Here is a 13,391-nt window from a genome sequence, read left to right on the forward strand (position 1 = left end):
CCAGGTTTTCCTGTCGTACCCGGGATTCAAACTGGCAACCCTCTAACTGCTAGGCTACCTGCCACCCATTCCGCACCACAACCAAACACACCTCTACATCCCTACCTAGGGAAGCTAGACATGATCATGAACCTAGCTGTCAAGGAAGCATGTTTTAATTAGGCTGACTGATGAATCTCTCGTGTAGCTGAACTCTGGGATTGTAACCCCCACAATATCTCTGGCCTAGCAGAGGTTAGTTGAGTAACTAGGGAAAGTTACTCACTCTTCTAAAAAAAAAAAAAAAAAACACTTTGAAAATAGGGCCCTGGATTAGGATGTAGAGAGACAAAGTATTCTACCCAGGACTCACTCTAATTCGGTAGCTGAGATGGAGGCCCCAATGCCGGAGTTGAGAGGGCAGGGGCCGGTGGGGATGGAGCTCTCATGTCTCCCACTCAGACCGCCTTCTACATTATTCTGATCCTGCTGGGTATCACAGTTCACACCACAGTGGTTGGTGTGATCGGGGAGAATGTGTTCAAAGACCCCAGTGGAGTACATAACTCAGACATCAACCTGGTGAACATGGCCCTCTCCAACCTGCTCATGTCTGTCCTGAGGAACGCCCTGCTGGTCATCGCTGACCTGGAGCTGGGTTGGTCTGGGACAGGTGTCGAGCACTGGAGTAGAGGATGCTGAAGAATAATGACTTTATGTGGGTGCTCGAGACAAGGGTGAGGCAGGTATGGGGATTGTGTGTGGTTTGGGCTCTAAGTAAAAGGTTTGTGATTATGGGATTTGGTATTTAAGATATCAGAGGGTTTTGGGCTGATCTTTGAGGAATGGTAGTTTAAAATGCAAGCGCAAGGGAGGGTGGTGTGGTCTGTGATTGGAGATATGTTATGTGAAATGAAAGCAAGCTGACAATATACCGTGCCATAATTACTGGAATTAGTATTGTTCCGGTTGACACTATTGTGTACACACACACAGACACACAAAAACTGACACCCAGCTCTCTCTCTGTAGCTGTCCTCCTCCAGAGACTGGTGTTGCTTCCTGATGTGGGTGTGGGTGTGGCTTCCCTGCCTTGTCTCCTCTCCTGTCCTCTCCCCTCCAACACTTCCCACCCCTCTCCTCTTTTCTCCTATCTTCTCCTCCCCTCCCCTCTTCTCATCTCCTCTCTCCTCCCCCTCCCATGCAGAACCTGATGTTGTTCAACAGCACCACACACGCCCTGCTGGGCTGTTTGTGGAACTTCCCCTCCAGCTACGCGGGCCTGGCCTAAGCCACCACCTCCATGGTGATCCACAAGACAGTGCCCATTATGCTGATGGCCATCAACAACCTGGCCTCCCTCTACATGCTCTACGCCCATAGCAGGACCCGCTACCCCACACACATGACCACGGACGCACCCGCCCTGAAGAGGGTACCGTCCGAGAGACGAGCTGCCAAGGTGAGAGAGGCTGGACAGGATTCAGAATTATGCCATGTTATAGGTACCCTGCTTACTATGGATGGAAGGATGGAGAAGTACAGCACATGTAATGTGTACCTGTAACATGAGGAATGTGGGAAGAAATTGCTTATGGGTTACCAAGGTGTTTCTGTATAGCACTCTGTGACATCTGCTGATATAAAAAAAAGGCTTTATAAATACATTTGATTGATGATCCAGGTTCGCTTATAATAAACAGTGTTATTACAGAAAATGCATGTTTATGTGTATGTTTTATGACCCTTATGCTAAGAGAAGAAGAAAACAGGTAAATAGTTTCACAGTATTTCCCCTCCCTGCCCTCCCTCTTTCTCTAGGTGATTCCAGCCCTCATAATGCTCTTCAATGGGTCTTGGGGAACCAGCCTCATCTCTATAAACTACTTTAACTACAACCAAGGTGTCATGTTCTGACCTTTATTTCCTTTGTTTTGTATTTATTTAGTATGGTCAGGGCGTGAGTTGGGTGGGCAGTCTATGTTTGTTTTTCTATGATTTGGGGATTTGTATGTTTCGGCCTAGTATGGTTCTCAATCAGAGGCAGGTGTCATTAGTTGTCTCTGATTGAGAATCATACTTAGGTAGCCTGGGTTGCACTGTTTGTTGGTGGGTGATTGTCTATGTTGATTGCTTGTGTCAGCACAGTTCTCATTTAGCGTCACGGTCGTTTTTGTATTCAGTGTTCAGTACTTTCTTTAATTAAATATCAAGATGAACACAAACCACGCTGCGTTTTGGTCCACCTTTCCTTCAACAGAAGAAAACCGTGACACAAGGTTTGTCAGCCGAGTTCCTCCTGGTTACAGCTCGCTTTGCCAACACCATCTTCAATGCCATTTCGCCCATCGTGCTGGCAGTGGGTCACCGGCGGCTGCGTGCTGTCATTAAGTCTATTCTTACTCACTGACAGAGCCCACACTCTGACACACACACTGCAACTGACATAATGGGGAAGTCAGCGGAAAGATATTATACTTGCCCTCAGCCTAACAGTAACATAGAATTATATGGTTGTTAGCATTCCTCAAACCATTGGCATCCATTTTGATCCTCTTCCTTAGGCAGGCTGTTTTAATATGGCCACTATGAGAGACAAACCCATTAATTTTTATGACAATTTCTAAGGATGCAATGATCAGTACTGAGGAAGAGCACTGTCACTTGTTTGGAGGGGTTTTGTAGTAAAGATTGTTGACTTCTTAATTGAAATAAAATGTGATACTCTGTACTTGTCAGTGAGACTACATTAACACAATTTATTTCTGGCAAGCTGACTTTTTGTGAGTGAGAGAATGTTTTTGATGTATTGACTGTACTTAAGAGGGCACTCCTAGCTGTAGATAGTTGTTGTTACATGTTCTGACTTGTTTGCTCTTTAATAAACAGTCAAATACCATCTCCCAGCCTCTGAGACAGTTTATGCCCTGAGGTTCCTCTAAATCAGAGTTTCACAAACTTCACAATATTTCAATACTCCAAATGTAGAAGATCTTAAACATTCCAATACTTTAAAAGTAGTACGGTATTTATTGGGTGGGTTATTACATATTTAGACAGGGTTTTATATACATGTTGACATTTAAACACAGACTGAAGGGGAGGTAAGCATTGGTTAATTAATGATTCCATACAGTGGTATGCCTTAATTCATTCATTCATTCATTTATTTGATTTAACTCTCTCCTCTTATTTGATAACCTCTCTCTCCTTCTGAATAGTGAAAACGGTTTGTTTTGCAGTCGTCTCCCTTGTGTCTGGAGCTTTGCTTTCATCTATTATTTTCTCCTGTTGACATTTCACTCTGTAAGCACAGCCAGCGATCATCCTCATAATCCTCCTCCTCAGCTTGCCGTGTCCCAGAGCCACCACCATGGGACTGAAGCCCACAAACACAGAAGCAGAGAAGTGGGCCACAGTCAGCAGCTCCTCCGCATGGTGCCCCCTGTTATGGTTATAGTATGTCACCGCTGCAACTTGCAGGACCCAGCACACCACAAACAGCATCACAAGCAACATAATCACATGACTGGCCTTGCGTTCACTGGACACATGTCTGTCCAGCTCGCCATGCGTCCCTGCCTCGCCTGCCGAGGTGACGGCCCGGATGTGTTTGGCCAGCGAGTGCAGCGTAGCCAGGTTGGTGCCCACCATCAGCATCAGGGGAACCACCTCATTGAGGACCAGGGAGGTGGAGGCGAAGGCCGAGCCCTGCTCCTCCGAGGGGAATTCCCACATACAGCCCAGCAGGGGCCTGGTGGTGCAGCTGATCACCATCAGCTCCACCGTGGCATTGCCTTGGACATGTGTGGTGTAAACCAGCGCTGGCAGGGAAAAGGCGAGATTGAGTCCCCAGACAAGCCCCAGAGCCACCCACACCTTCCTCCTCTCATGCTCCTGTGCAAGGGGGCCCATGGCCACATGCTGTCGCTTCAGGGTGGCACAGTGGAAGGCACTGAGGGTCAGAGTGACCCAGCAGCCCACGGCCCGCCACCACACCCACAGCAACATGAAGAGGCGGCACCAGCCCTGGGACAGTGACACGTCCAGACCCAGATCAGACACAAAGATGGGTACCGTGCGGAACAGAGACGTCAGCAGGTTGGCCAGCGACAGGTTCACCAGGATGATGTCAGAGGGAGGGAGCCGACGAGACAAATTTCCAATGGCCGACTGGAACACCTGAGAGAGAGGGAGAGAGAGAGAGAGTATAATTAATTATTACACTTAACACTGTGTGATGTCCTCTTAAGCTGATATTCCATGGCTATCGGCAGTTAGGGTTCCATTTATTTTTTTGATAGTTCTCTACTCACCACATGGATGACCAGTATGTTTCCCAGGATGCCAGAGAAGACCAAAAACCCAAACAGAATAGCATCTACAGTGAGGACCTCCGACATCGCATCGTCCTCAGCATGGCGCCACTATTTATTTCTTATTCATTGCATGGATGTGTCTCAACTATCAAGAGTGGTGAGAGCTACTCTCCCTACTCTGTTACTCTACCAGGGTATCCATTGTATATCTGCCTTTATCCTGTTCATTGTGAACTATTTATATAGACACACACACTCATACACAAACAAAGCCATACCGTTGCTGACCCAGCTCAGGGTCAATTTACTCCAATAATTTGTCGCCTAGATACCATGCCCTTACCTGCTGCTAAGGCATGCAGATTTTTCACTCCATTGGCCAACTGCAAAAACACACACCTCTTATCAACTCATACCCCACAGACAGGCCACATCTACAAGAAATGTGAGGCTGACAAACACCTGAGACCATAAAGATATACAAATAATTTCAGCTCATTTCAGTTGGTGTCCAGACATGTATTTATGTTTTGCCCTGTTACACAGCTGGCTGTAAATGGTTAATTCAAACAAATAAAACATGGTGAAATCTTCCTATTTTAACAGGGGTATGTTATTGTGTCAGATATCTGTTGGCCCATACATGTATATTTAGATGTTTGTGTGTTATGTTATAATCCATTTGTTTGTGCCCCATCCCATGAGTGTCTCTACCCCCTCATCGTTAGCTCCCATTATTCAGATGTAGAGAGGCATCATCAGACTAATTTACCCAACATACCCCAGGGGCTTCCCAGGGGTCTTATTAAAACCCTCCCATCCACTGATGCTGCAGTATTATTCATTAATCACACTGTTCCTGTCCTCTCCCTTGGCCCTACTAGCTTGTCTATTGTTTCCTTTGGGGAATGGAAATATAATCATTATCTCCAATAACCTTGTCAGTGAACTGCTGAGTCGAATTGATCAGAAATTAAAATGAAATGCTCTCAAATTCAAGATCTTCATATATATGAAGCTTTTTGTGACCATTATATCTGCCAGTAGGTGTTGTTAGACTTCGGGTTGTATTACCTATATGATGATTAGGTTCCTCATCAACACAGCAATCAAGATTGTTGTAATCGAGCTCTGGTTATCCATGATCTGATCGTTCTAACGATGATATTATTTTAAAGAGGTTATAAGAGGTTGTACAACTAACCAGAAATTAATGTTTCCGAAAAAAAAATCTTCAGAAGTGTTTGAGTGTGTGCTAAAGAAACCTAGCTCTCTACAAGGTCTGCCGTTTAACTAGCGCCAGAATATTGTGGAACGTTATAGACCTATTATCAACTATTACCACTTGAGGTCGCTGTAGGTTTGGAAATAGCATCACATCAAAACCAACTACAGCCCTGGGTTACCACTGACAATATTCAAATGTCAGCGTAAGTAACATATACTAATCTCATTAATGTGTTAAAAACTGTTACCAGAGTTAATTGCTGCAAGTTTCATAGTCTTCTACAATAAAAAAAAATCCTGAAAATAGGACATTTGTTTTACAGGATAAAGATGCACAAGACAATATCCTCTAATGCATTTCCAATAAACTGCCTTGATAGCATGGACAAAAGACTACACACATCAGCCTTGAAGACTACATACAGCCTAACACCAAATGTGGGAAAGAGGAGAGGGAGGAAGGACGGATGGGTGGAAGGATGGAAAGGCACAAAAAAAGTAACGGAAATGGTGTCAGGGAAATTAAAATTGGAGTGGGGATTTGAAATGATGACTCATGATGTAATTGACTGCTGATGACTAGGCTACAAACATTCTGACAGACACACACAAACACACACTTCCTCACAACAACCACCAAAGAAAGGAGGACAAGACTGGGCCAAATGTGATTAAAAAGATAACTGCCGCGGTCCTCGTTCTCGAAAACCCAGACATGTAAGTTATTTTCTCAAATAGCCAAAATGCATCTTACATTGATTTCCGTTACATTAACAATTGTAATCAGCGATGTGACCTATTTATTGGTTGGTTTAGTTGTGTGCATAACTAACATTACGTGTATGGATAAACAGATCAAGCATGCGTATCCAAGTGATAGCAGTTTGGCTCATTCTCTAATAGTGTGGATTGTAAACTATCAATCATCCAACTAGGTATATGATTGTTACTGTCTGCTTTTGTTGCAGATTGTTTTCGTGCTCTGCACCGGGGAGAGGCTACACCGCATTGTTGGTGTAAGACTGTTATGGAAGCCACATGCCCCGGTACCTCTCTTTCTCGCCTCGGATCTCCGCTGACAGTAACGGCGCAGTCCACTATCAATTTGCACTAAATACAGTGAGAGTGAACCTGTAAAACGGGAAGACATGAGAGGCCAAGCGCGGCTGTCCCTGGTCGCCTTCTCGGCAGTGCTTCTCTGTCTGTGCCGCGCAACAATCGCAGTTTCCAACCAGACACGCGGCGGCCGCGATGCGCAATTACCATCAGCGTCAGCATCTTCATCAGACGAGGGAAGCGAGAAGGACGTGGATGTCTCCCCAAACTCTGGCCAACACCATAACTACGGTATTGATTATTTCAGTAAGAATGAAACTATGAGCACACCAAAGCTGGAGGGGGACCTCAGCTATAGGAATGGCACTTCATCCATCAACACCAGCAGAGGCAATACAGGAACCACTGTGATATCTGGCAGGCCAGACCATGTGCAAGGTGAAACAAGGTGGGTCATGGCCATGGAGGGAGAAGTGGCACCAATATGTGCCTACCGGGTAACAGATGGGGGAATCGGGGGGAGGTTGTGTTTTCGACACACACAGCAGGGGTTCAGGTGTCATCATGGAGACTGCCGGACTGTTCCGTCTCCAGGAGGGTCCCTGGTGGCCAACGTTCTGACCAATGGTAGCGTGCTGCTACAGTGGACATACGAAGGTCTGAGGGGAGAGGCTCAAGGGACAACCAAAGGAAACACAGCTAGACATGACCTAGATAAACAAGAGACTAAGACTAGAGGAACAATTGTAGAGGGACAGAAAGGGGCCCCTAGGACAGGGCTTGGGGTAGAGAGCAGGATTTTGATTGCACCACTAAAGAGGGTATTCAGTGGACGACGGGTCAGAAGAGGTGGGTTTGCGCTGAGCTGCTGGTGGAATGGGAGCTACACCCAGTTTGAGTGCGCTGGTCTTCATCTTGGCTCCGGTTGCAGGGACTTCCTGCTGACTGAGCTCCATGAGAACGTCCCCTACCGCATCTGCCTACATCCGCTGGCCTCCACCCTGACCCCACCACCCCACTCAGGAGGAGCAGGCCAAAGACAGGACCTGGGAGACTGCTTGGAGTTCACCGTCTCACCATTGGGCATGCAGGACATTGTGATTGCCATGACAACAGTGGGAGGAGCCATCTGTGTGATGCTGGTCATCATCTGCCTGTTGGTGGCATACATCACTGAGAACATCATGAGCCCCACGACACAGCACTCACACTCCACATACCACACACACTCTCACCACTAATGTCACTCACGCACGCACACACACGGGCACACACTTGTATCCTTGTTAAGCAATATCACACAAATTTATTTTACTCCCACATCTAAATCAATACACTAAAAATACATGTATGTAACATACTGTGATTGAACAACCACACACACACATAATAGACCTTACACACGACTAAAATACATCATACCTGTGCAAGCTTGTGGAAGAACGATGAACTAAGCCTCAGAATAGACCACCACACTTTCAAATACTATTAAATAATTTTCAAATGATAGGGCTCAGATAATTACATCTCTGTTTGTGTGTGCATATTTTCCTCCCATATGTATTTATCTCATTAGCCTTTCTGCTAGTAATCAACGTGTGCTGTGTTAGAGATAGTAAGATGGTAGTCGGTAGGCCTACCTAAGAGTGAAACATTGTCTACAGTTGAGCAGAGGAAAAACAAATGTGTCCCAACCAGTATAAACCAGTATTTCTAAAGATGTCTCTATTTTTTTGGAGCCCAGTTATAGATTGGTTATGATTACCTCTGTTAAGTGCCAAATAATAAGTGCAAGCACAGTAGGTAATTTAATTAGTGCTTTCTTCATTTTTACCTCAGAGGATTCATTTAATTAATGTCAACAATTAACCCCCAGGCAGCCTAGAATGATTCCTATTGCCATATCTTGTCATGGCTGTAGAGATGGCTGTATGTCATAGACCTTCAACAGGCTGGTCTGCTCTGCAGTCTGCCAAATACTGTACCAAACCTCTATTTTAGGAGGCTCCGTGGAATCAATAAAACACACAGAATATATGTGTGTATGTGTACCCGTGTACAGAAAAATATTATTAATATTTGTATCTATCCGTCCATCCATCCATCCATCCATCCATCCATCCATCGTACAAATAAAATATTGATGCCTATGCCTAGACTGTGTGCAATTAATAACGGATACATGTGGCACAGTTGCAGCCTGTTTTCCAGCATCATCAGGGCTTGAGGACTGGTCGGGTCAGACTGGAGAAGTTTATGTTTGAATGACGTCATGGATGCACCATAAATGGCTTTGGTGTGAAGCCCTGCCCCCATATGACATCAGCTGTAAAACCTTGTGGATAAAACTCCCCGTCGCCATTTTAACAGGCTCACAGAAAGAAGGTTATCCGATTGCTTTGACTCATTTATATATACCCTGTTGTATTTGGTTGGTTAGTTGAAACGAAGGTCTTCCCTGCAGTCTTTTTGTGATAGCTACATTTGTACCACGTTTAAACGAGTTGTGTGTAGTACTTTCTTAACATTCGATTGCTAGTTCTTTCAGAAAAATAGCATTCGCAATGCCGAGCCACCCGCTGCGCGTGGCGGTGGTGTGCTCGAGCAACCAGAACCGCAGCATGGAAGCGCACAACATCCTCAGGTAACATTACTGGAAGACAAACTACGACGACATGCCACGAAGCCGCAACTTTTGATTTTCAGCGGCCTACTTTTTAAAAAACTTGGTTGAGAGCTCACCCTCCTCCACACAACAATGCAGGCTTGCTACGCCGACCGCAGTCTGTTTGCGGCAAACGACGGGTCGACGCATTTTATTACACTAATATGGCTAACGTCCATATTTTACAAGACTGAGACCTTATAGGTCTTTATGAAGCTCAACTAATTACGAGTGTCACACATGGAGAAAGGGCGAATCAATTTTTTCCTCGCCGGTGTTGACTACCGGAAGTAGGGCATTTTTAACTCAGTCGGCATAGCCGTCAGTCACTAGCTGGAAGTAACTAGAACAAACTGGTTAGAACTAGGTAGGCAACGAACCAGTCAATTACCTGAAATTGTAAAAATATGATTAGAAAAAAATTGATACAAATAGTTAGACTTGCCATGCATCACCTAGAATTTACTTTCATGTTCTGGATTATTCCATGAAAGGATCATAAAGCAATTGTCCCCCAACAGCCTCAAAATGAGAACTTTTTAGGCAGGGTAACACTAAAATAATACATCTTACGACTAATTTGTCAATTCACTGAGTTAAAAAAAAACTGATGGAAAGGTAAGGAGAGCCTATTGGGTAATTACAGAAGATTCCTGCAATATGGCTCTTGTAATGAGAACTTCATTGATGATGACATTCACGCATTTCCCCTGCTGTGGTCTGTATACTTTTTGCATTGTATGTGCTGGTCTGAAAGTAACCATATTTTCCCGTTTCAATCTCTATTTCTTTCCGTTTCTATAGCAAACGTGGCTTTGAAGTGCGCTCTTTTGGGACAGGGTCCCATGTGAAGCTACCTGGTCCAGCACCGGACAAGCCCAATGTGTATGACTTCAAAACGACTTATGAACAGATGTACAACGACCTGGTCCGCAAGGACAAGGAGCTGTATCCCCTGCACACTTGCATTCACACACACCTTAAACACAGCCCCATCTCTTCCATGTTTCCTTTCTTCAGTGAGTTATTCTCTTAATATTCACTGGAAATATACCAAATTATATGAATGAAAACATGAAGGGTCACTGAACATGGAGGTGCATGTTAAAGTTTGTGATTTTGTAGTAAAGGATGTCCTAACCTGATCCCAGATCTGTTTGTGTTCTTGCAAACACCGTTGCTGCACTTGTCGAGCCAAACATTGGCATGACAGTGAATGACATGGGAGTTTGCATGATGGCTCATACAGACTGGCACTCAGGCTAGTCCTCACATTTTTTGTGAGATTTATCACATGCTGTCACATTGCTTTTTCTAATGAGTGGGCTGCATGAAAGATTTCACTTTTGACAGGTTCATGTAAACAAGTATCCATTTATCCTCTATAGCCAGGTAGGTTGTTTCTGGGCCCAGAAACCAGAAGATCTAGGGAATATATCTTTCCATATCAAGACCAGGATGTAGACTATAAACAAAACATAAATGCTGGTTTGTTGAGCACTATGTATTTGACCCAACTACTAGTCTGTGTAGTTTATATCTTGCATTGTAAATTGGCAAGGGCACTACAGTTGAATGTGAACATTCATTCCTTCTGTGCTGTTTTAGTATATGCTTCCACATGTAAATAATTTAACCCCCTCCTTCCACTACAGGGCTCTCAACCAAACTCCTCAGAAAAATAAATTTACCATTGAAGCAAAGTTCTTATCTTTGAAAAGGCATCAATTCATATAACAACTCTGGAGCCCACATGGTTCGACCTTAAATGGACTCCTACTGCTACACTTGGGATCTGAATCAAGTGGATAGGTGTAAGCAGGAAGGTGAACATTGGAGCTATTATCATATTGTAGATGCCAATAAAATCCTATCACATCTACTGAAGTGCATAGCAGGGTAGGGGCTAGCAATCCATTTGGGATTCAGAATAAGACTGAAGTATTTGAGACAGTTCTGTGTTAGAAGGTATGCTCACTTGTGTTTTAGATGTACCCCCAAACATTTTATGACAACTGAGATATCTGCATGCTTGTATTAAAATAAAATAAAAGGGGGGATATGTATGAATTGTTAGTGGGAACTTAATAACACTCCTTTCACTTCCCAAGTCCCTATTTTAGGAGTGTACAAGAGTTGACACCCATCCTTACAGTGCAGGCAAAGATTGGAGATCATTTCTGTAATGTTTTCTTGACTTCATCTCCCTCTTTCTTCCAAAACCCAGCCTATTTTCTCCAAATGTAAAATTGTTAGGTGAGGAAGGTGAGTTTATCTAGAATAATGTACTGGTAGTTTATTAGATGCCAGTTATTTGAAGTTATTCAACTTCCAAAGGTCATGTCTTTTATGAGTTTTGGCCTCTAGAGGGTGTTGTCTAACTGGCGTGTCAATCTGAGACATTTGATATATTTTCATAGATCCCTTAATGTTTGAGGTCTTGTGTGTTGTCTCTCGTCCTGCTGTGTTCCTTGACCCTCAGCACCTCAGATACACGCAGAATGGAATCCTGCACATGTTGGACCGCAACAAACGGATTAAGTCCCGACCGGAACGCTTCCAGAGCTGTAAGGACCAGTTTGACCTGGTCATCACCTGTGAGGAGAGGGTCTACGACCAAGTGCTGGAGGGTGAGGGGACTGGTGACCAGAAGGGTGGAGGGATTCACATGTCAAGTTATGAACTATTATAAATGGGGTTTAATGCATGTGAAATGCAACTGACGTATTGAATACACTTCCATGAAAGCATGCATAACTATGAAGTTAGTCTAGCGCTAGGCCACTGTGTCTACATGTTGATCAACTTTCACTACTCTCCCACTCAGACCTAAGCTCTCGGGAGCAGGAGACCTTCACGCCGGTTCACGTCATCAACGTGGACATCCAGGACAACCACGAGGAGGCCACACTGGGGGCTTTCCTCATCTGTGAGCTGTGTCAGTGTGTGAGTGTCTGTCTGCCCGACCCTACGCAGCTACAATCACACAGTTACTTTGTCATAGGGAATGCCAGTTTTTGTTATAGGAACATGGTATAATGGGGAGTCAGAGACTGTACTCCTGGGGTACATGGTGGTCTTTTTTTCTACAGTGTTGAATGAGCTCTGCTAGATACATGTTGGTGACATACAGTACATGTAATTGAAGATGGTACACAGGGCATTTTGTGGTGTTGGGATGATTGTGTTGAGAGACAGCAATGGTGCATGAGTTAGTGGTATGTCTCTGTGATTCTGTTAAACTGGGACTTAAATTGTATTTGATGCATTTGCCTTGCCCAGTGTAGCAGGTGTTGTGTTCAGACTGTCCCTTCTCCCCGTCTCAGATCCAGCACACCGATGACATGGAAAACGAGATGGACGAGCTGCTGCAAGAGTTTGAGGACAAGAGCAACAGGCCTTTCCTCCACACAGTCTGCTTCTACTGATGCGCCTGCTACCAAATCTGCAATATCATACGCCCCCTGACCAAACATGCACGTTTATACACAGGCTCATGTGCACTTCCGTATGAACTTACTGATTACTTTTCACACAGACCTACACAATGCTCAATCTCTGCTGTTGGTCAGGGCCGAGGGTGAAGGGATGGTTGCTTTCTGCTTTCTCGATTAAGTGGACAGGCTCATCCCTCCCTCCTGCTCTGCCTTTCCTCCTTGGGGCCAAGGTGGGTCCAAAGTCCTCCCCCATTCTATAGTGAAACCACTGACCCGCCTCCCCACAAAGAGAAATGCCTCTTTTGTCAAAATCCTCTACCTCCAAAGGAGGATTTTTTTGTTGTTCAAGTGTTGCACAGTGATGTGGATTGCAAAGCAACATTAATTTGAGTTTCTTTTAAAGAATGAATATATTTTTTATTTTAAGTATACTTTGTCACATTTACTCTTGATTGTGGAGAGTAGTAGTGTTTACGGGATAGAGTGGAGACGGGTTAGGTATGAATGTGTGACTGTATCTGAGTGTGTACCAGTAGTTAATTAGGAATTAATCTAAATAGGGGGCTATATAATGAACAACCAAATAGAGACTTCAAGGTTCTCATTTTGCCCTCTTAATTTACGTTATGTATGATTCATATTTAAAAACAAGATTTGCTACCTTTTTCAGGGAGGAATATTTTTTTCTTTTGTAAATTGAAAAGAATG

The 13,391-nt window shown here is 44.3% G+C and overlaps 3 protein-coding genes and 1 pseudogene across 3 annotated transcripts; 3 read left to right on the forward strand and 1 right to left on the reverse strand.

Annotated features, from left to right (window-relative positions):
- Positions 1-426: 426 nt before the first annotated feature.
- Positions 427-2,784, forward strand: LOC115142330 (olfactory receptor class A-like protein 4; annotated as a pseudogene).
- Positions 2,785-3,022: 238 nt separating this feature from the next.
- On the reverse strand, positions 3,023-4,402 carry LOC115143722 (olfactory receptor class A-like protein 4). The gene is made up of 2 exons (XM_029684196.2): positions 4,296-4,402; positions 3,023-4,161 (listed from the first exon to the last, which is right to left on the reverse strand). Exons 1-2 carry the CDS (start codon positions 4,380-4,382, stop codon positions 3,169-3,171), a joined length of 1,080 nt encoding a protein of 359 aa, XP_029540056.1. The 5' UTR covers positions 4,383-4,402; the 3' UTR covers positions 3,023-3,168.
- Positions 4,403-6,021: 1,619 nt separating this feature from the next.
- LOC115143723 (uncharacterized) lies at positions 6,022-8,690 on the forward strand. The gene is made up of 2 exons (XM_029684197.2): positions 6,022-6,242; positions 6,494-8,690. The coding sequence occupies exon 2, from the start codon at positions 6,674-6,676 to the stop codon at positions 7,820-7,822; it is 1,149 nt and encodes a 382-aa protein (XP_029540057.2). The 5' UTR covers positions 6,022-6,242; positions 6,494-6,673; the 3' UTR covers positions 7,823-8,690.
- A 271-nt stretch (positions 8,691-8,961) lies between these two features.
- Positions 8,962-12,827, forward strand: LOC115143217 (RNA polymerase II subunit A C-terminal domain phosphatase SSU72). Its single transcript, XM_029683373.2, has 5 exons — positions 8,962-9,225; positions 10,051-10,194; positions 11,737-11,876; positions 12,074-12,192; positions 12,573-12,827. The coding sequence occupies exons 1-5, from the start codon at positions 9,146-9,148 to the stop codon at positions 12,672-12,674; spliced, it is 585 nt and encodes a 194-aa protein (XP_029539233.1). The 5' UTR covers positions 8,962-9,145; the 3' UTR covers positions 12,675-12,827.
- The last annotated feature ends 564 nt before the right edge of the window (positions 12,828-13,391 follow it).

Source organism: Oncorhynchus nerka, linkage group LG15 (assembly GCF_034236695.1).
Source record: "Oncorhynchus nerka isolate Pitt River linkage group LG15, Oner_Uvic_2.0, whole genome shotgun sequence".
In the NCBI taxonomy this organism is placed as follows: Eukaryota; Metazoa; Chordata; class Actinopteri; order Salmoniformes; family Salmonidae; genus Oncorhynchus; species Oncorhynchus nerka.

Bases quoted from the DNA above. Each gene is read 5' to 3' on its own strand.
- LOC115143722 (XM_029684196.2), bottom strand. From the start codon at position 4,382: ATGTCGGAGGTCCTCACTGTAGATGCTATTCTGTTTGGGTTTTTGGTC. The intron at 4,162-4,295 runs GTGAGTAGAGAA...CCTCTCTCTCAG, and splicing joins ACATACTGGTCATCCATGTG to GTGTTCCAGTCGGCCATTGG.
- LOC115143723 (XM_029684197.2), top strand. From the start codon at position 6,674: ATGAGAGGCCAAGCGCGGCTGTCCCTGGTCGCCTTCTCGGCAGTGCTT.
- LOC115143217 (XM_029683373.2), top strand. From the start codon at position 9,146: ATGCCGAGCCACCCGCTGCGCGTGGCGGTGGTGTGCTCGAGCAACCAG. The intron at 9,226-10,050 runs GTAACATTACTG...CCGTTTCTATAG, and splicing joins GAAGCGCACAACATCCTCAG to CAAACGTGGCTTTGAAGTGC. The intron at 12,193-12,572 runs GTGAGTGTCTGT...TCCCCGTCTCAG, and splicing joins TCTGTGAGCTGTGTCAGTGT to ATCCAGCACACCGATGACAT.